The sequence below is a fragment of the Phalacrocorax aristotelis genome, chromosome 22 (assembly GCF_949628215.1).
Source record: "Phalacrocorax aristotelis chromosome 22, bGulAri2.1, whole genome shotgun sequence".
Lineage (NCBI taxonomy): Eukaryota > Metazoa > Chordata > Aves > Suliformes > Phalacrocoracidae > Phalacrocorax > Phalacrocorax aristotelis.
This window is the reverse complement of record NC_134297.1, coordinates 7,853,345-7,873,648: the sequence shown is the minus strand read 5'-3', so window position 1 is coordinate 7,873,648 and position 20,304 is coordinate 7,853,345. Positions and strand designations below refer to the sequence as shown.

At 51.4% G+C, this 20,304-nt stretch overlaps 1 protein-coding gene across 1 annotated transcript; it reads left to right on the top strand.

The window, feature by feature from the left end:
- Positions 1-20: 20 nt before the first annotated feature.
- On the top strand, positions 21-18,873 carry DCPS (decapping enzyme, scavenger). Its single transcript, XM_075116132.1, has 6 exons — positions 21-205; positions 1,638-1,806; positions 10,117-10,262; positions 13,711-13,824; positions 17,116-17,226; positions 18,421-18,873. The coding sequence occupies exons 1-6, from the start codon at positions 47-49 to the stop codon at positions 18,685-18,687; spliced, it is 966 nt and encodes a 321-aa protein (XP_074972233.1). The 5' UTR covers positions 21-46; the 3' UTR covers positions 18,688-18,873.
- Positions 18,874-20,304: the final 1,431 nt, after the last annotated feature.

The window sequence follows — 20,304 nt, the reverse complement described above, 5'->3', positions numbered from 1 at the left end:
TGGCGGCGCCGCCGCGCAGGCGCAGTGTGGGACAGAGGGGGGCGCAATGGCGGAGGGCCCTCCGCCGAAGAGGAAGCGGGAGGAGGAGGAGGCCGGGATCGCGCATCCCGACGGGGCCGCCGCCGCTTTCTCACTGGCGGAGCTGCGGCTGCGGCGTGTGCTGCGGGAGTCGGCGCGGGACAAGACCGTGTTCCTGCACGGGGAGGTACCGGGAGAGGGACGGGAACAGGTTGTGGGGCCCGGGGAGGGGGGGGCGGGGGCGGTGGCCGCCAGGCCCGGTGAGGCCCGCCGCCATTTTCTCCGCTGAGGGGTGGCCACGCCCTCACCCAAAAGACCACGCCCCCGCCAAGGATCGCGTGCCCGCTGCGGAGGCCACGCCTCCACTGTCGAAGCCACGCCCCCGTCAGCACATGGCGCGCCCGGGTCCAGCGTGGCCGGCCGCTTCCCCGGTGTGTTTCCCCCCTCAGTCCCCTCCTCGTCCCCCTCCCCTCCGCTGGGCTGCGACCCGGCCCAGCCCAGCCCAGCCCGCCCTTACTCACCAAAGCCTGGGCCCAGACTGGCGTTTCCAGCCCGGTGCTGCCCAAATCCAGCAGAGCGGGTGGGCAGGAGGCAGCTGCTCTTGGCCACAACCTCCTGGAAACCTTATTTCCAGCCTCAGGTTATTTTTTATTACTAGTGTAATTGTCCCTTTTGGCCCAGTGAGCAGGTTTTTCACGCTTGGTAGGTAAAGCAGCACTGAATTGAAGCAAGATGCTAACTCTGGGGCTGTAAATAGGATAGGCGTGTCAATCCGGTGCCATAAAAACAAAATTTGTAATAACTCTTTTAAGTTTTATGGCTGGAGAGCCCAGCTGTGGTGCAGGAACCATGCAACCGCCTCAGATCCTGTCTCCTGGAGATGTGTATCCGAGCAGGTGATGAGAATGGGAAAGTTTCAGGCTGCTGTTTTGGTCTCAGGGCAACGGGTTGATGGGCAGTGGATAACCGAGCTGGGCACAGACCTGCCCTGTGAGCGTAGCTGTGTTGGGAGCCCCACATGAGCCCCTTTGCCCTCCCCAAGCACTGTTCAACAAGGCTTTGCCCAGGTCCTGCACAGACAGGAAGTGATTTGGGGGTGTTCTCTGCACCTCCCAAAACCAGCATGCTCAGGCCATGTCCGGATCTGGGTTGTGGTTCCTCAGAGCAGGGCGGCAAAACAGCTAAGGTTTGCTCCCTGACCATGATGCAAACCCCTGCTTCTGCCTCTGCCCTCTTCCTGACCCTCTGACTACCTGGTTGGTAGCCACTGGTAAGTATCTGAGATTAAATCAGTGATGAAGGTCAGTGGGAATGCAGCTGCAGGCACTGGGAGCATCTGGGGAGGTACCGATGGGCTGAGATGTTGTCCACATCCCCTGCTCCTCCAGAAAACCTTCTGTGTTCTCTGATGGGGAGTAGATTCCTGCTGTGCTTCAGGGAAAACTTGCCTTTTATTTTTAAATGGGTGTTGCCCAGCAGTTGGCTGGACTAGGAGGAGGTTTGCGTGAGAACTGAGGGGCTGCAAGGTGTCCCTGGGTGGAGGTGTTCAGGTCCTGGCCTCAAACTCTGCCCAGCGCTGGATCCGTGTTTGCCAATGGGTTTATCCATCCTTATTCCAGGTGGCCAGCCCCTCCGGAGAGGGCACAGATGCCATAGTCATCCTGGAAAAGACTCCTTTCCAGGAGGAGAAGGTATTGGACCTGCTGAAGAAACATACGAAGCTGGAGCTGCAGATGCGCAATGACATTTATAGCACGTACCACCTCTATCCTCCCCCAGAGCTAAGCGGTGAGTGCTCTCGGCCTTGCCTGGGGGTTCTGGGGAGGGCGGCTCGCTCCGTGGCTTGGCTGTGGACCCGTGGTTGTGGCTGGGGTGCTGGTCGGTGTGGTCCTGCTGGCTCCAGAGGGGAGGGCGCTGTAAGACAGGCAAGTGTCGCTGCTGGATCTGACCACGCCACCCTGGTTGTGGTTTGGCTGACAGCAGCAGACCTGGCTGAGGCAGGGAAGTGGGTGGATCGTTGCTGCTCTGAAGGCCACGTGGTACTCTCGAGGCTTTGGATGCTGCCTTCTTTTGCCCCCTTCTCCCAGCACTTACCTCGCTCAGCTGATGAGTGTCTGGCCGTTAAATGGCCTTTGCTTGATTACTTGCAATCACCTGCATGTGCCTTGATTTAAAGTGAAGAAGAGCTTGTGGGTGTGAAAGCTTTCCTTGTGTGTTTAATTTAGTGATGTCAGCTAATCTGGTAAGATATTGTCTCTCCTTGTAAGGCTTACCTTGAAAACAGTCCCTGCAGAGCGCATGTCAGCCTCATCTCACTCAAGGGAATCATCTTGCTTTATTTTTTTTGCCTGATGTCACCTGGTAAGGGCAGACAACTGGCATGTTTGCACAGGGTATTGAAAATGCTGGTAACCTCGAGTGCCTGGGGCAGATAGGCACCTGGCTTCTGCCTTTCAAGCCTCTCCCTGCTGATTTCACACATCTGTGTGTTATGAAACCCAATTAATAACTGAGTAGGACGAGGTGTCGTGAGTGGGTTGGAGAGCTTCAGTGGAAGGCTGTCATCCCGCGAGACGGATTCTTGTTTCTTGTCGCAGTGGAAGGGCGTCCTGTGACTGTGGTCCTGTGCGGCTGCAAAGCGGGGCTGCCATTTGGGCAGGCCGAGCACTTCGATTTAATGTGTGTGTTCACATTCTGGAAGGGCAACAATGTCGTGGTTCAGCCCCAGGTAGCAACTAAGCACCACGCAGGCACTCGCTCGCACCCCCTCACCCCTGTGGGATGGCGGAGAGAATCGGAAGGGCCAAAGTAAGAAAGCTCCTGGGTTGAGATAAGAACAGTTTAATGATTAAAATAAGACAGTAATAATAATGTAATGAAAAGGAAAATAATGAGAGAGGTGAAACCTTGGGAGGAGTGGAAAAAAAAAACCTGAACAACAGCTGATGCAACCGCTCACCACGTGCTGACCGATGCTGCTGGTCCCCGAGCTGCAATCGCTGCTTCCTGTGGCCAGCTCCTCCCAGTTAATATACTGGCCATGATGTCACAGGATATGGAATAGCCCTTTGGTCAGTTTGGAGCAGCTGCCTTGGCTGCGCCCCCTCCCGGCTTCTTGTGCACCCGGCAGAGCATGAGAGGCTGGAAAAGTCCTTGACTAGAACAACCACTACCGAGCAACAGCTAAAACATCAGTGTTATCAACATTATTCTCATACTAAGTCCACAGCATGGCATTGCACCAGCTAGAGTAAAGAAAATTAACTCTCTCCCAGCTAAAACCATGATAAGCGATTAATTACGTGGTGACACTTCTGTAAGCACAGTGATAGCCAAACAGGTGTATCAGAGTCAAAAACAATCAGAGCGGTAGCCTTAAGTAAGAAGTTGTTGCGGTCCTGAATTAAATTTTCGGGGTGTTTGATGTACCTTCCCAAAAATGCTCCTACTTTGGCACTATGGCTATGGTGTAGGAGGAAGCAGTGTCTGGCTTTGGGAGGTTCAGTTGTGCAAAACACCTCTTTTCTCTCGATGGCTCTAAATCAGAGGTTCCAGTGTTACAATGCCACGTTTCAATGGCAGGAAAACACCGTGACACGGTGGTTTTTTTGCGGATGCCCTACATGGGAAGATGTTAAAGCTATGCTTCGCTTGCTGGAAAGACTCCTGCTTGGGTACACGCTGCATTTGAGGCTGGCCGCAACTTGTGGCAATTCCCACGAGGTGGCATTGCAAGGCTAAAATCCCCTGGGCCTCTCTCCAGCTGCAGCCCTGCCAGCTGTGCGGGCGTTTGACTTCCTTGCAGCACTTCCTTGCCGTGCTGTGTAACTCCAGCTTCACCCCGATAGCAACATTTTTTAATTTAATTTAAGATTTATGCCAGGTGTGAAACCCCTCACCTGGGTGAAAAGGCTCTCAAGGGTGCCAGTCCCTGTCAGCACCACTCCAGGTGCTGCTCTTTCGGAGAGGCTGGAGCAAAACTGGGTGAATCTGGGTCTTCTCACGTCCTGTTTCCGGGTCTTTGTTGAACTTAATCCTTGCTGGGGTTGTTTCTGCTCGGCCTGTCCTCTGTGCCGTGACTGCCCTGCACAGGCACACTGTTGGTCCAGCTGTATGTGAAACAAAACGCGCTGCGCTTTTGGATGAATGTTCACGCTGTTCCTCTTGCAGTTTTGAATGGGGAAAAAGCCTCTAACATGCTTCTATTATCTTTTTAATCACTTTAAAAATTGCCTTTAAAAGGCAGCTTTTGCAGAAACATTACACGGTGGTGCATGTTTGTTTCCCAGCCCTCTCCTTGGCATTGCTGTGCCCGCTCTGGGTGTTGGGCCGGAGAGCTGGGGGGGGACTGCAGACCCTCGGCTGCCCTCCAGGCTCCCCAGCTCCGAGTGGTGAGCGAGGAGGATTCTTCCTTTGAAGCAATTCACAGCCAAATAGCTGTTTTTGCGGATGTGTTGTGTGAGCTGCTGGTGGGCAGCTGGGCTGGCACTACAGGGAATGGTCGCTCATGTCAGGAGGGGAAGGAAATTGCCCTTTTTGAGCTGAGTCATGGCCCAGGGAGGGAGTGGATGTGAGGAATGCTGCTCATAAACCTAAAACTGAAGGAGGAGAAATTTTCTGTAAGGCTGCAGACAATGCCAGGGCTCTTGAGAAATCCCTGGGCATCGAGTGATCGTGTGGAGACGCAGCGAGCCCTTGCACAGGGCCTATCTCAGCCTCTTGGTAGCAGGGTTAGAGAGAGAAAGGGTTTTATCTCTTGGTGCTTGCAGGTTTACACCTGGTTGATGTGATGCAATACAAGTATTTTGCAGCAAAGGTCAAACTTCGGCATTAAGCAGTTCCTTTGAAAAGTCATGGTGTGCCACAGAAGAGGAACTCATTCCGGGTAGCCAAGCCCCACCATGCTCAACTTCTCGCTTTTTAAAGGTAGGTTAAACCTCCCGGGATTGAGAAAATCACGCCCGCAGGTGATTCATGACATTGGGTGCGTTGACAGCATGAGGAGCTGCCTCCGGGTCCCTCCGGTCTTTTTGAAGCGCGTTTCTCAATGCGGCCTTTGTGGTCCGAAGCTCTTCATTCAGCTGGAGGTTCATGATAGCTGAAAGTGGATATTTTCTTCAGCCTCTCCCTGCCTCCTCGTTTGAGACGGATGTGCTTCCCTCCCTGGAATCAAGCTAACACAGGCCCCATGCGATGAAAGCTTGTTTTGTCTTGGTGGTAAAAGAGCCTGCAAGGCTGGGCCAGTTGCTTTGTTTGCGTGGTGAAGGCAGAGAAAAGGAGGCCAAAAGAAGCGTGTTACCTGAGCAAATGTCTGCCTTCTGCCCTGGGAAGAGGAGTTTCACTCTGCTGCTGCTTCTTAAAGATGAGATTTTTAGGCTGGGAGCACACCGGCTTGGGGACACATGAAGGCAGTGCCGGTGAGAAAGAGGACCTCATCCATGTCTTGCTTGGCTCATTGGTTTTACTGGACAGAAGGAGAGATGCGTGGAGGCTAATGTTTGCCAACCAGCTTATTAACAGTCAGAGTTCATCTGAAGAGCAACCTGAAACCGTGCAACTAAGGAGGAGGAATTTTGTGAGTGAGTTTGTGAGGAGGAGCGGTGTTGGAGAACATGCCCTCTGATAGTAACTGCCCTGCTAACAGCAAAGGCAGGCACACGTAACTTGTGTTAAGGCTGGGTGTTGCCTAGATTTAAGAGGCAGGTTATGCCTGGAGTTGTGCGATGCTAGCGGATGAAACCCCAGCCTGGGGACTCTCCCTTTCAGGGAAAGCGAGGGCTGCTTTCATAGTAGGGGAAAGATTTTCCTGCTGCAAAGGCTCCGTTGCAAAAGCCAGATGGTCCAAGCAACACAGTCCCCGATAATATCCAGCTCCTGGTGGTGCTTACACACATTTAGCAAGGAGAACTTGCTGTTTCCAGCAAAAAGCAGCCTTCTCTTGCCTGGCTGCTGAGGGATGTCATGTTTCACAGCACCAAGGCCATGGCAACATAATTTAAGGGCTCTTATCAGTCATTTAAGGAGCCGTTACTCACTGAGCACGGCTCATCCTTGCACTGCAGGCTGAACCTTATTAAAACCATCTAAAAACAAGCGCAGGGGGAGATGGTGTGGCTCCATCTCTCCGATTTGGGGTGAAGAAATTGTGGGAGAACTGGGAGAGTGTGGAAGGAAAGAATTTGGTCATGCAGTAAGTGATACATATCCCTGTCTTCCCGAGCCTGAGAAGTGTCTGGTTTCAGGCAGTGAGAAGCTGGAGAAACTTGCACGAGCTGCGCTGGGAAGGCTGGTTCGTCTCCTGGCATTTCCACGCTCTGCCTGCCCGTGGGGCTGGCCCAGCAAAGAAAACTCTTTTTGCATTGACACTTAAATAAAAAGCTGGAGCCTGAAGCAGCAGGAGCACGTGGAGTGGTTTGGGGGGACAGCAGGAGGCTTAATCGTGCATTGATCTGTTTTTTTGGGTAACTTGCAACTTTTCTCTTCGCCCCGGCTGTTGCATTGAGAGCCCACCGAGTCCTTGGATGAGAACCAGGGGCCAGACAGCCTTGGCAGAAGTCCCTGGCGGCACTCTTGGCTTGCCCTGGCATGTGCTGGCCTCAGAGGTTGTAAACCCTTGCAGGCTTTATCCTTTTCTTTTGTGCTTTGATTTCATTCAATAATGAGAGCCCCAGATGTCCGAGGCAAAGCCGCAGTCGTACCTGGTTGGGGGTGGCTTAAATTTAGGTGTTTCCCTGTGAATGCTACACAGCAATCATAAAAATAAACACGCTGTTAATACAGCAGGGGAAGGGGGAGGTTGTATGTTGTTATATTTAGTTAGGGCTGCTTTGAAGGAGACACCTGATGGTGGGAAGGCAGTGCAGAGCTGTATGCAGCAGGAAAGAGGCTTGCAGAGGAAAAGAAAACGGAGTGCACTTTCTCTGCTGTTTCCTGGGCTTTGCACCTTCCTGCACCTGAGGGTTGAGTTGATGAGGCAGATTATAAGCCAAAGCTCAGCTTTCTACTAGCAAAGGGAGGAAAAATCACCCCTGCCCAGAAGTAGAAACAGGTTGTTCCTGCCCTGCGTGCTTCTCTTAGCTCCCCGGCATGTTTAAATGTATTTAAAACAAAACTACAGTGGTATATTTTCATGTTGCTGAGTGGGATGGGAGAAGCGAGTGCCAGGTGCCTCAGCGGGTCGTCCTGGCCTCTCCTCGCCATTTGCATCAGTTCGAAATTTGACGTGCCGAGCTGGAGGGGGATTTTGGCAGAGCCTGGGGACGGCACGGCGTGAAAGGGGACGAGGCATCACCAGTGAGCCTAGAGTGCGCTTTCCTATGTGCACGAGATCTCTCTTTCTCCTCCCCATCTGTGACACGTAGCTGTCCTGCGCCGTCGGGAGCATGGTGTAACGTGTTTCATCCTCTCCTCCTGGCGACAGCTGCCTTCAGCCCTCTTTTCCATAAGTTCCCCAAATTGATCTGGTGTTTTGGTTTTCATTTCTTGTGCCTTGGGTTGTTTTCTTCACTCATTTTTAGCAGGAGAGGGGAGAAGATTTTTTGTGTTTCTGATCAATCCGAGCTTCCTTTTCTCCTGGGCAGGGAAACAACAGTGCAGTGCCTCCTCTCAAACACCCTTCGCAGGGTGAACTGCCGGTTGGTTGCTTTCCACCATGATGGTACCTCTGGCTCCTGTTCATCTTGGTTCCTTCATTAAACCTCCTTTTTCATAACCTCCAGTTAATTGATGGCCAGTCCTGACTTCCAGAATAAACCACAGGTGCTTTGTCGTGTCCCTGGGCTGGTGTTCAGGAACACGCCAGCTGATGTGACTCAGATGCAAGCAGAGACAATCCCTGACCCTTCAGCAAGCTTAAAAACCCACATCACGTGTCCAGCAGTTCTTTATCCCCAATTCCAGCCCAAGGTAGGTTTGGGCTGCCCCACGACATACATGATGCTTTAATGCACGTGGAGTCTGCCAGGAGCAGGGCGACTTTTAAAACGGAGCGTGAACGCGGCCAGTTGCCAGCAATGGAAAGATTTTGTGGCAAGCCTGGTCTCGCTGTGGATGTTTCCTGTGGCTGAGTCCAGCCTTAGCTGGGACTTTGCAGCCCATGTGCGGGCTCCTAACGATAGTCAGGCCCTGAGCGTTTACCAAACCCCTTCTCTGGCTGTAGTGATTTATGCTAATTAGTGTTGCTGGGGTGTTTCAGGGTTGATGAGACCTCTAGAAGGGAAATAATCATTAGCGAACCACAGCCTCTCCCCCCTCTCCTCTTCCAAACATCTGCTGCTCAACCGCAGCTGCACATTAAGGATTTCTCTGATCTTGTGTTAGGTTTTAAAGTATCCGAAGTGGCTCTCCCCACCAAGAGCAGCCACCCCCAACCTAGGGAGGTGCTGGAGAAGCCGAGAAGGGTCCTCTGCAAACCCCACATCCCAGCCAGGACATGTGTTGCGGTCATCTCCACGCCTGACACGGAGGGCTTTCTGCTGCAGTCCCTTGTTTTGGGGTAGAAAATTAAATAGTGGAAGTTTCAGCCTGAGGCTGGATGTGATATTTTCTTATCTTTTGCCTTTTTGTTTTCTCCCCAGTGCTTTTCTGGTCTTTGCAAGTGAGGAGCGGAGGAGCCTTGTCTTTTCTTTTTTGTTTTTGCTATTACATCATCCCACCAGAAGTGCTAATGGAGTCCTGGAAAACAACCTTGTTTGAACATGTGTATGGTGGGAATCAGACCAGACTGCCCTTGTGGTTTGCATTTTCATATTTCACGTTACCAGCATTTTCCTGTGGATTTCATTAAGCTGGGTTTGGCATGAAATGAAAAGGCAGAGTCTCCCAGCTTGTGCAGTGCCGACCTTAAAAAAAAAAAAAGAAACCAGAAAACTTAAAAAAACACCCCCAAGAACCCCAAACCACCCTAAATCCTGCCTTTAGGAACAAATAAATATTTATATTCAGTGTCCGGCTAGCATATATACGTATATAAAGCGTGAAGCATGGCTGGTGCCCTGGTGAGTGTGCTGCCCGTGGTTTTCGCGGCCGTGGCAGATCTCGGACGCAAGCTGCAGTGTTTGCAGTGCCCCAGCTGCTTGCTTCGGTCTGATCTGCTCAGGGTTCATCCAGGCTCGCGGGGTTTTTCTCCTTCCTGTGCTATGTTTTATAGCAGCTCTCCGTTAGCTGGGAAGGCGGAGGCGCTGCTAGTGACCTTGGAGTTGTGGCAGGCTCTGTATCACACATCTAATCTCAGCCAAAGAGGGATGTTTTCCAAGTGTTTTATCACTGTGGGTACGGTTTACTGCTGCCAGGTTGACGAGGTGCCTGCTTGCAGCTTGTTTAATGCCACAGAAATTATGCAGTGAAGTTTTCATCTTGAGGTAAACAGAAATTGTCTTGCTTTTCCTAGAGTAAACAGCTAAATGCTCTTTGTTTGTTGGCTGGTGTCCGGCCAGGGAATCACCCAGCCCCCTTCCCTCAGCTCATCCTGCACCATGTTAACCCATCCGCTGGCGTCGTCTGCTCCAGATCCGTCCCTGTGCCCTTGACCTCCTGCGCTTGAGGCCGAGCATCCTGATGGCTGAGAGCTCTGGGAAGGAGCTGCCCCTCGAGCCAGCCCCAGCGTGGCTCGCAGCTTGTGCAATGCCTGGTTTCGTGGCTGGAGAAAGTCGCTGCGGGCTCGATCGATAGCGTTCCGTGAGATTCGGATTTAAGTGTGAGGAAGATGTGTCTCTGCCCCTGGGGTCATGTTTCTGTCCTGGTTGTTGACTGCACGTAAGCTCTTCCCTGGGAGCCTCGGCTCTGCCCCGATGTTCCTGATATGCCTGAAAGAGCAAGTGTGGGAAACAAAACCTCTCAGACAGCAAACTCCTCCACCTGAACTGGAAAGACAAGCCCTGGCTGTGTTGTCGGCTTATCCTTCCCTGAGAAAAGGATGCGAGGTTAAAGCACTTGTTTGCTTTCCACGTCCATTCTCCCCCACCCCGCCGCTTTAGTGGTATCTTTTAAAAATATGTTAGCGTGCCATTTATTGGTAGGCAAAACAGATTTATTGGGGACTGAAGGAAGTAACGTGGGTTTCGACTGTGATGGTAACTCAGGAAACATGTTTGTTTCTAGAGATAAAAACCACAGTGGTGTACCCCGCCACGGAGAAACACCTTCAGAAATACCTCCGTCAAGAAGTGCACCTCATCCGTGAAACCTGGGAGGATTACAAGAACATAACGCTGCCCTTCATCCAGTCCCAGAGCTTCAGCATCCAGGTATGGGTACCACTGCTTCCCCTCTGCAGAGACGGACATCTTTGGTCTCCTCCTTCAACACTCTGAGCTGTCAGATGTCTCCTCCAAAGCCCAGGCTGGAGGCAGAGGAGTAAGGAGTGCTCTGTCCCCGTCTTCCTGGTGGTTGCTCCATCAGCGTATTGTCAGCACCTTCTCATCTGTCTGGGAGCCTGCTCCTCAAATGCGACTGGCTGCCAATTATTTCTGCTGGTCCCGCGTTGTGATGCTGCCTGAATCCATCCCCTCACCTACTGTGCTTTCTTGAGGCTGTCTGGCCTTTGGGGTAAGCTCAGCAATGCTAAACAGGGCTCCCTCTCCCCTAAACCTCCCCCAGTGTCCCCATCCTCTGTCGTCCAGGGCATCCTTCTCCGTCTTTGCAGAAGAACTTGTGCCTTGGAGATGTACCCAAAATTGCCTTCCTCAAGGTTTCTGGAGACTTTCTGAGCTGGGGCGTTCCTCCTCCTTTCCAAGGGTGGCTCCCTGGGCGTTGGTGCAGTTCGCTGGGCTTTTTAGGAGTCTCTTGGGTGTTGTGGAAAAGGGAAGGCACAGTTTGCCCTTGGATTCCTGCATCACAACTCGCTCCTTGGGCTTTGCCTACAGCCCCTCTGCCATTTGGCCCTTTGGTCCATATTTCACGTGCCGAAGCTGTATTTTCAGTGTCTTCCTTGCCCCAGGCAGCAGCAATGGACTTTTTTTTTCCTGTTTTCCATCCTTTTTGAACATTCCTCTCCCTATATTTCTTCTTTAGAGTCCAAAGGAATGGAAGGCTGTAGGGACCAGTTCAAGCTAGGGGGAATAAAACAAATCCTGGGTTTGCTGAGGCTATCCGTTAGAAATAAACCCCAAAACCCAACCAACTGCAGGCCTTGGGTATCCTCCCCACCTCTTTCCTGCTGCCTTAAACAGCAGCAGAATGGTTAACAGGGCTCACTGTTGCGACGTCTGCTTTCTGATCGCTTGCAGATGGACGTGCATCCCGCTTTCTGCGGCTTGTACCAGAAGGCACCTTGCAAGCTGCGGTGTGCGCCTAATCACTCCTTGCCCGTCTGCTTTTCTTGTGCTCTGTCGTTCAGCTTTCCCGCCAGCAGCCGGGCTGCAACCCTGAGAACACCCAGGCGGCATTTATTAGCTGGAGGAAGACAACAGCGTGTTTCCACCGGACAGCAACCTGCACAAATGTTTTCTCCATGCTTTTGTTAAGTTCCCAGGTGTAGCAGCTGTCTTCAGAAGGTGCTTGAGCTCTCTCTGCCTCTTCCGCCAAATGCTTGCGACAAACAAACAAATGATTTCTGTACATGGAAACATATTCCTGGCGACCATCAGGAGCATCTGCCAAGAGATCTTGGTCAGCACGGTCAGTCCTTGACCTCTGTGATTTGATAATGCGGTTTCTTGCCTTTATCGAACCGCGTTTGGCGAGCGGGAGGGGAAACGTGAAGGGTAACAGAAATATCAGCCGATATCTGCGCTGTTACAGAAGCGGCTCTGTCTTCTGCTGGAGGATGCAAAGCATGGATGCTTGCGATATAATAGTTTTGTTGTGGTGACAGTCTCTGGACATGTTGTCCTCACTGGGCTTGTGCTGGAAACGGCAAGAGCAGTCAGCTGATGATCTCACATGAGGCAGCACTGGGTTTAAAATTCAGCTTATCTGATCGGTGAACTTCTTTAGGGCAGTGATAGCTTGGCACTTGTGAAAAGAGCAGGCATTTAAAAAAAACAAAAGGCAAACACTCATTTCCTGCTGAGCTTCCTGCCCTGCTTTTCTTCCGGGGTCACAGAGCACAGCGATCTTGGGCCATGCTTTCCAAAATCACTTTGCAAATCTAATCTCTAAGACTTTGTTGCTGTGAAGAAAAGACCAGCAATTTAAGAAGAAAAATACCCAGATCAAGGGAGGAGAAGTTTGTTTGTCTCTGAGGCTATATTCAGCTCAGTTTACAATGATCCTAATTTTTGATTGGATTAATTAAACTCTTGACAGATCTCCCCAAAAGGGATGTCTTTTTCTCTCGAGTGTCTGGCATGCGCAGCATCTGCTGACCCAGCTTGCTCGGTGCGTCTGCGAGGCTGGCTGCATCTTCCCTACCCCCCTGGCGTGACCAAAATGTTTCCTACCCAGACTTGATGGGGGAAAATGATGTTTCAAAATGGTTTCAGCTTGCAAGCCCTAGCCGTTTTCTGCTGGCCTTTTGTCTTCTAGGGACCTGCCTGGGGACTCTGCTGGCAGTCTGATACTTAAGATAGATTTAAGTTAGAGCAGAAAGTGCATTTTGGAGCTATAAAGGAGGTGTAAAGAAGGATGCTCAAGCTCAGGTTGGTAGCCAGGAGAAAAAAAGATGCTTTCTGCTTGTCTTACTGTTGGTTATCCCCGGTCTCTTCCATTTCGTAGCTGAAATTCCTCTCTGGATGGTGCTTGGCTTTGAAGGAGGAGCGCAGGGGGATTACCAGAGCAGGGCTTACAGGCAATCTGGAGGCTGAAGCTTTAAATATAGAGGAAGAAGAGTGGCGAGCTGTTTTCTAATCAGCCAGGAAACCGAGAGACGTGCATTGCCCAAGAAAACACAGGCCCTTCGTATTCTCCCGGCGAGCGCTGGCTGCCAGCAGCCGGAGCCGCATCCAACCTCAGGCTCGCAAGCAATCTGCTCCTTCCTTTCTGAATGGGAAAAACCAGCTGAGTTCCCTTCCCAGACCTAGTTGTAAAGGTTTCAGCGCAGCCTGGGAGGTAAAAAGGTGTGAACAGCCCTGCAGTGCTTCGAGAGCCGTCTGCTAAGCCCCACGTGAGCTGCCTTCCACCGCTGCCCGCTTCGCCGGGGTCTGGCATGCTCCGGGTTGCTTGTGTTGGTGGCTGATCTGGCTGAATGCCTGTACCTGCCCATTGCCGACCGCTGGGAGCACGGAGCAGGGATCCTGCTGCCCCTTGGGGGTTTTAGTGCTTGCAGCAGCTTCATCTATGACCAGTAAAGCAGCCAGGTCTGGTTTACTCTTAGACCCCATTGGGAAGAATGATCTCCGAATCCTCTTAGGGGGTGAATGCAGGTATTTCTACACCGTGCTAAACCATCTCTGTTCCATACCTCATCTGCAGCTGTGGCCAGTTCTTACTGCTTGAGAGGAAAACAAAAGTCCCTGAACAATTTAGCTAGCTGGTGGTGCAGTGCCACGCAGTGGGACTGGGGGTGTATCTTTTCACTGGAGTGCTCCTAATAGCCTGGAGTTTGTTGTTGGAGTGTTTCATGGGTAATTAATTACAAATGTTACTAGCCATGAAATTATTTGGTCATCTTAAAATCAAGTTGTTGCCTTTTTTTTTTGTTTAAATATTCTACTTGCAGTGAATACGCACTAATCCATGGGCTTGGCCTAAATGTGCCTGAGGTGTTGGGTTTTTTTTCTCCACTGGTTTATAAATCACAAATTTCTCTTTCAGTGGGTGTATAATATCCTGGAGAAGAAAGCTGAGGCCGATCGGATCATCCATGAAAACCCAGATCCTTGCAATGGCTTTGTTCTAGTCCCAGATTTTAAGTGGAATCAAAACCAGGTTTGTTTGCTTGTCTTTGAAGGGGTGCTGCTTGTCTGAAGGTAATCCAGGGGAAATGTCCACTTTTGTGCTACTAATAGCACGCTAATGAAAGTTTAAGTAGGGAAATGTGTCCTTCCTGTTCACACTGTCACTAAGTGATGGCATTGCCTGGGCCTTTTATCACATGCTAGTGGTGGACACTGTGAAACACAGGCTGTTCTCACCACTGCTGGGTGATTTATTTATTGGCTTTGCCTTTTCTTTCCTGTATTAGCCCAAATGTTGTTGTGATGTGTTTGAACCTAAATCCAGCTGCGTATTTGTTCCTGCTGAACTTGTTTGGGGCTTTTTTTTTTGGTTTTTCTTTACAAGCCTCAACCTTAGGCACAAACTGGGCAGATGTGTTGTCCTTTGGTTGCTGCAATTAACTCTCCTCCACACAATATTAAACAGATGGTTGTTAGCTTATGAGCAGCTGCTTAACCCCTCGTGGGAGCAGCCACTCGTTGAAATGCAGAAGTTTTTAAGCCCAGGCTGTAATCCTCAACTGAGTGGCTCATTATTTCCTTGGGCTCCGCCTCCATTTTGTGCTGTACTTCAGGTGATGTGCCCTGGGGAGGTGAAACTCCACACTTGCGCCCCTTGAATTCTGTGGAGTCAAAAAAGAAAAGTCCACTTCAGGTTTTGGATCCTCAAAATGCTTCTGTGGGTGGCAGGTGGGGGAAAGTTACCGCATAATTAAAACTTAGGAATGGGAACTGAAAACTAAAAAAATGGGAACACAAGCCTGGTGGTGGGCAAGAGGATTCTGTACTTCTGTGCTGGGAGCACCTTTTTTTGCTCTGCTGCTGAGTCGCTGGGGAAACGACTTGGGGAGGACAGGTCACTGCAGGGTAGTCTCTGGTCACCAGGAACTCCTTGCACATCAGCTGCTCCAAAAATCCCTTGTCAAGCTGTGGTGGGGTAACCAAGGTCAAATTTCCGCTTGTTCACTGGGAGGCTTGACCTTCTTCCTGGAGAGACTTTGCATAGCAGGTGATACATGGCAAGCTTGCTGTTGTGCTTGTGCCATTGTGCCTTGTTCAGTGGCATTTACTTTCAGGGTGGTGATATTTCGGGATCCTAAGAAGTGCAGCACACCGTCCCTTTCCTTGCTTTGAGCAAAGCCTCGGGGTAAATCCTCACTTGCCGCAACCAAGCTTTGCAACTCACATTGGGATTGAAGGTGGATGGGCTAAAAATAGTGCTTTAACTTTCTTTAGAGACCTGTCGTATCTGCGTCTTGCAGCTAGCATGGTCAGGGAGCACTTAAATGGTAGGATTTGTCTTCAGGGGAGGTTTCCCCATGCTCCTGTTGCCTCTTGGTATGCTGAACAGGATCTTCTTGATTTCTTCCCAAGGGCTGGGCTGCTGTGTGCAGCAAGAGAGCCGTTATCCCCAGGGCTATCGGGGACCTTTGCGTTGCCTGTCTTTTTCCCAGGCAGGCGAGCTGGCATCCCAGCAAGGGCCGTTGACTTCTGCCTTCGAGCCAAGGAATTTCTTGGCTGTGGGGATGCTGAGCCAGAGCTGATCCTGGCAGCCCCAGGGCTGCCTGTGAGCACCGGTTCTTGCTGCTGCGTCCCACTGAACAGGCAAGGCTGCTGAATCAAATTAGGGAAGCGAGACAGAGCTCCCAGCAGGATCCTCCTGAGCGTCCCCTTAGAAGTCCCTTCAACAGCATCGCCTTGCACTAGCTTAGTACGTTGCCCGCAAATGCTACGAAATCACCTGTAATTATTTCAGGTTAGTTGATGAGAGGAAGATTTCTCATTTGTGTCATGAAGTGTGCACGCTTGCTGCCAGCCTCGACCTTCTGGGTGCTGCATCAGCTCCAGTTGCCCACCCTCGATAGTGGTTTGAGTTGGTTTCTTGGAGTTTTTTTTTCTTTTTTTTTAAAATCTATTTTTTTAGCGTGGGCTTTTTCCCCCGCTTCTTTTGAGTTGGTTTCAAACCCGCAGGAGCCCTGAGGCGTTGCCTGAAACGATGCCCAGCATGACATCATTCAGGGCCTTTTTAGCAACAGGCTTATTTGTTTCAAACAGCAACATGCAGATGTTCTAAGGGGAAGAGATGTTTGCTTTTTCTTCCGCCAGCCAGCCCTGATCCAGAGGGAACAAGCTGATATGCCGTCTTTTTCTGGAGCTGTGCACAGGCTGCTTTGGGAATCAAACCGAACCGCGAGCATCGCTGTGCTGGCTGGATGCAAATAGAAGCTTCGTGTTTTGAGAGCCCCGAGACAGGGTCCTGAGAGCATCTTTTGGCACAAGTATCTGTTTCCAAATAGCCAGATGGGTTTCTCACAGCCCTGAAAAGATCTGCTGGGTCTCAAGTATCTAAACCCTTTGCTTTGCAGTGTTTATATTAGAAAGCCGCTAGCTGAGCTGAAGGAGACAGGGATTTTTATTTTTAGTTTTTTCTTTAAAGTGTAGTGATCCACAACGCTGTGTCTTGTTAAACATTGAATTCAGTAAGTGCTTCAGGAGATGCTAGAGGTCTGGCTGAGAGCTGCTGAACGGACGTATTTTACTGCACTGGGGTTGTCTGGTGACTGATTAGGTCTTGATAATAGTTATTTGTAGAACTGGTGTGACTGGAAAGTGGGCGGCTATTTGCACAGTGGAACTATAGGAAGCTTTTCACTCAGGGAAAAATCTACAGTTGCAGTTTCGGCTGCTGCGATTCACTGTAAATCCTCGCCTGAGCGTGGAGATAAACCATTTGCTCGCTCTGCAGAATAGCCGTGCTCGGCACGGTGCCCGCGCGTGGGGGTTGCTGGCAGACCCTTCTGGGCTCGGGCTGGCGGGCGCCTCGGTTTCCCCCACGTAGCTTGGTGGGTGCAGCCTCGATCCGCACTGGGACAACGTATTTTTTCGTGCACAGGGAGATGTTGTGAACGTGCAAGAGCAACAGCTAGTGCTGTGTTTATGGTAGAAAAGGGTTGATTAATCAATCTGCCTATCGAGCTGAGAAGTTATTTGTGATCCCACCATTTATCAGTTGGGGTGAAGCTGTCCGCGTTGTTTTTTTCTGGACAAAACCTAATTTGTCCAAAGACGATGCTTTGAGGCTCTGGCTTTGCGAGCGCATGTCGTACTGGGAGATCCACACTGGATTCAACCCAGCATGGCCATGGGTTACGCGTGATGGCAGGTAGCCCCTTATAACACAGCCTGGAAAGCTGCGGTTGTTAGTCAGTTCCAAAGGACTCATGCCTCCGTCTGCTCTTTCTGTGGTCACCTTCGTCACCGTCCTCCATCCCTCTGTTTGCAGCTGGATGACCTCTACCTGATAGCCCTCGTTCACCGCCGGGAGGTCAAGTCGCTTCGGGACCTCACTGCTGAGCACCTCCCGCTGCTGAGGAACATCTTGCAAGAAGGCAAGGTAAGCGGGAGGCCAGGCCAACGCTGCCGTCCTGGGCAAGGAGAGCACAGCCTGCCTGCTGCAAGGTCGCTGCCTGCCTTCCCCGGCAGCTGCCTGTCCAACCCATGCACAAGATCTGTGTGGGAATCATAGAATCATAGAATTATTAAGGTTGGAAAAGATCTCTAGGATCATCAAGTCCAACCATCAACTCAACACTACCAGTGTCCTAAACCATGCCCTGAAGTGCCACGTCTACACGGTGTTTGAACCCCACCAGGGACGGTGACTCCGCCACCTCTCTGGGCAGCCTCTGCCAGGGCCTGACCACTTTGCAGTGAAGACATTTTTCCTCATATCCAACCTAAACCTCCCCTGACGCAGCTTGAGGCCGTTTCTTCTTGTCCTGACAACCAAGAGATGATGATACATCATGAAGTGGGGCTGCTCTCCCCTCTAGCATCTCTGCTTGCAGTCCCCTGTCCCTGCTTCTCTGTCAGCACCGTCCCCCAGGGCATCGGAAGGCTCTGCTGCATTTGGGCCGTTTCAGGTGTTCTCGATATTTCTTTGTTAGCAGCGAGCGCCATCCTCCTCGTGTTAACAACTTCCTTCCCAACCCCTTGACTGTTTTCACTGACCGACAAGTTTTTTCCAGCCCCGTGACAGGGTGTGCTTGGTAGATGGATGTGCGATAACTTCTCTCTCCTTCACTGCGTTAGAAATTTGGGAAGCAATTGCACTGGAGAAAGTGGAGATTAATTAAGAGATTAGTCAGGGGATTGCAGCGTGCTGAGCAGCGAACCAAGCCAGTGTGCCGGAGTTCACCGTTGCTGTTTATAGCTTTAATTACAATGGCTGGTAACAGGATCCCCGTAACTTGCCGAGTGAGCCGAAGCGATAAGGGTGAAAGGGAAAACGATACGAGTGGAGAGCCCATGGAGAAAAGTGGGGCGGCTGGAGGCATCGCTCCATCCCCGCGGAGGCTGAAACAGAGGATGGGGAAAGAGCTCTGTCCTTCCCAACTTCTCCCTCTCCCTTGCTGTGAGGATGGAGGAAGCAGAAATCACTTCTGCCTTTCTCTTCGCCTTTGTGCCATCAGGGATGCTCCTTTTCATCTGTTGTGAGGTCTGTCCATGCGCTGCCTGCCCCCAGCCGCCCCGTGCCCTTGCTGCATGTCGCTAATCCTGACCTGTGGGGTTTTTTTTCTCTCCTTAGGAGGCCATAGCGAAGCGCTTCGGTGTGCCGGGATCCCAGCTGCGAATCTACCTGCATTACCGACCCTCCTACTACCACCTGCACGTGCATTTCACCGCTCTGGGCTACGACGCCCCGGGCAGCTCCGTCGAGAGAGCCCATCTCCTGGCAGACGTGATCGACAACCTGGCAATGGACTCCATGTACTACCAGAAACGGGCTTTGAGCTTCGCCCTGCGGGCCGACGAACTTCTGCTTAAGAAATTCCAGGAGGCAGGAAGAGTGTGAGCCGGCAGAGGCGCTTTTGTATCTATTTTTAATAAATGCCCGTTTTCGGGTTTTTTTTTTTTATTTTTTAAAGGTTTTGGTGCTTTTATTTTTTTTAACTCTGATTTTGTACAAGTTGGGGCTGATGGCCCATTGCTATGGAAACCATTCCTTCTCCTCAAGTCAATTAAAACGTTGATTGAGTAACCCCTTTGAGCGTACTGGTTTTTATCAGGGTTGTAGCACCAGGCTGGGCACCTCTAGGCTGCAGTGAGCAGAGGAGTTTGGGCAGGAGGGTTTGTGTGTGCCCATTTTCTCCACCCAAAAGACAGCCCCAGCCCAAATGGGGGGAGTAGGCAGCCGGAGGGGTCCAAGAAAACCCACTGCCCTCAGAAAGCTTCACTTATTTCTTATGAATTTACCCCTGGGAGCGGGATTGCAGCTTTCCTGGGACAGGGAGGGGTTTCTTGCTCCAAATAAATCAAATGACTAACCCAAGTCCTTGCCCCTCCCGGCCGGCCGGCTGCCATGGGTCCGAAGGCAAAGGAGGCTGCGTGCACTGCCTGATCCCCAGCCTTGGAGCTATCACCTCTACCCTGCTAATTAGTCATGTATCTGCCTTAAATGAGCTCATTTAAAAGGGCAGCCCCTCCCTGACACAGGCTTGTCAAGATTTTGCAAGGATTCCTCGGCGTGCTTGTTTAAAGAAAAACATAAAAGAAATAAGGTTGCTCTTCCTTCTGCCGCAGTGGTGGCATGGCGGGGCAGTAAATGCCTTCCTGCAGCAGGAGGGGCCCGGCAAAGGAGCCTCCCGAGACCCTGGCTGACTTTGCTGCCACTTTCCAGTTCCAGTGAGGTTTTTCTTGTTCCATCTGTGAGATGCCGACTCCTTCCCCACTGCCTGACTCTGTATAAACAGTCCTCACGCTGTGACCTGGCGAGAGCTGCCTCTTGTGATGGGAGAAAACCAATTTCTACGTACAGAGAGAGGCTTGGTCTGCCAACCCAGCCATCGTTTCCCCTGCACCTTCTCCGCCAGACACCAACCCCTGAAAACTTCATGAGTTCTTGCTGCCAAAAAGGGCTCTGGTTTCTAGTCAGCCGGTAACTGGGGATGTAATTGCAGGAATCCTCTTGCTGGCTACCCTGTTTTTTTATTCCTTTCAACACACTGGGCTCTTAAGGGTTTATTTTTTTTGGTAAGGTGGGGGAAAACCAGATGTGACTTCTTGTTTGCAGGGCTGCTCTGCGTGCCACAGCGCTGCCCTGTGATGGAGCGGTCCAGAGCTGGCTGGATTGCAGGTAGCAGCATCAGAGGTGCCCGGGGTTTTGTTCGGCTCATCCGATTAATAAATATTCAGGTCAGGCGGTTCCCTGCTACCTTTTGAGCAGCAGGGAGAGGCAGAGCATCTGGATGCAGCCACATTTTCTTATTTCTCTGCAAAAATGCAATGCGTGGTAAGAAAGCCAGGGTAATCTGTTTGGGGAGTCTTCTTCCCTCATTTCACATCTACCCATGTCCTGGGCAGAGGATGTCTGGGGCCGGAGTTGGTGTAGGAGCTGGGGAGCGGTGGGTCTAGAGATGATCGGCGTGGCTGGCCGTCCCCTGGCTCTTTGTGTCCCTGGGTTTTAAGTTGC

Excerpts from the sequence above, each read along its gene's own strand:
- DCPS (XM_075116132.1), top strand. The coding sequence starts at position 47 with ATGGCGGAGGGCCCTCCGCCGAAGAGGAAGCGGGAGGAGGAGGAGGCC. Across the intron at positions 206-1,637 it reads CCGTGTTCCTGCACGGGGAG|GTGGCCAGCCCCTCCGGAGA; the intron begins GTACCGGGAGAG and ends TCCTTATTCCAG. Across the intron at positions 17,227-18,420 it reads ACATCTTGCAAGAAGGCAAG|GAGGCCATAGCGAAGCGCTT; the intron begins GTAAGCGGGAGG and ends TTCTCTCCTTAG.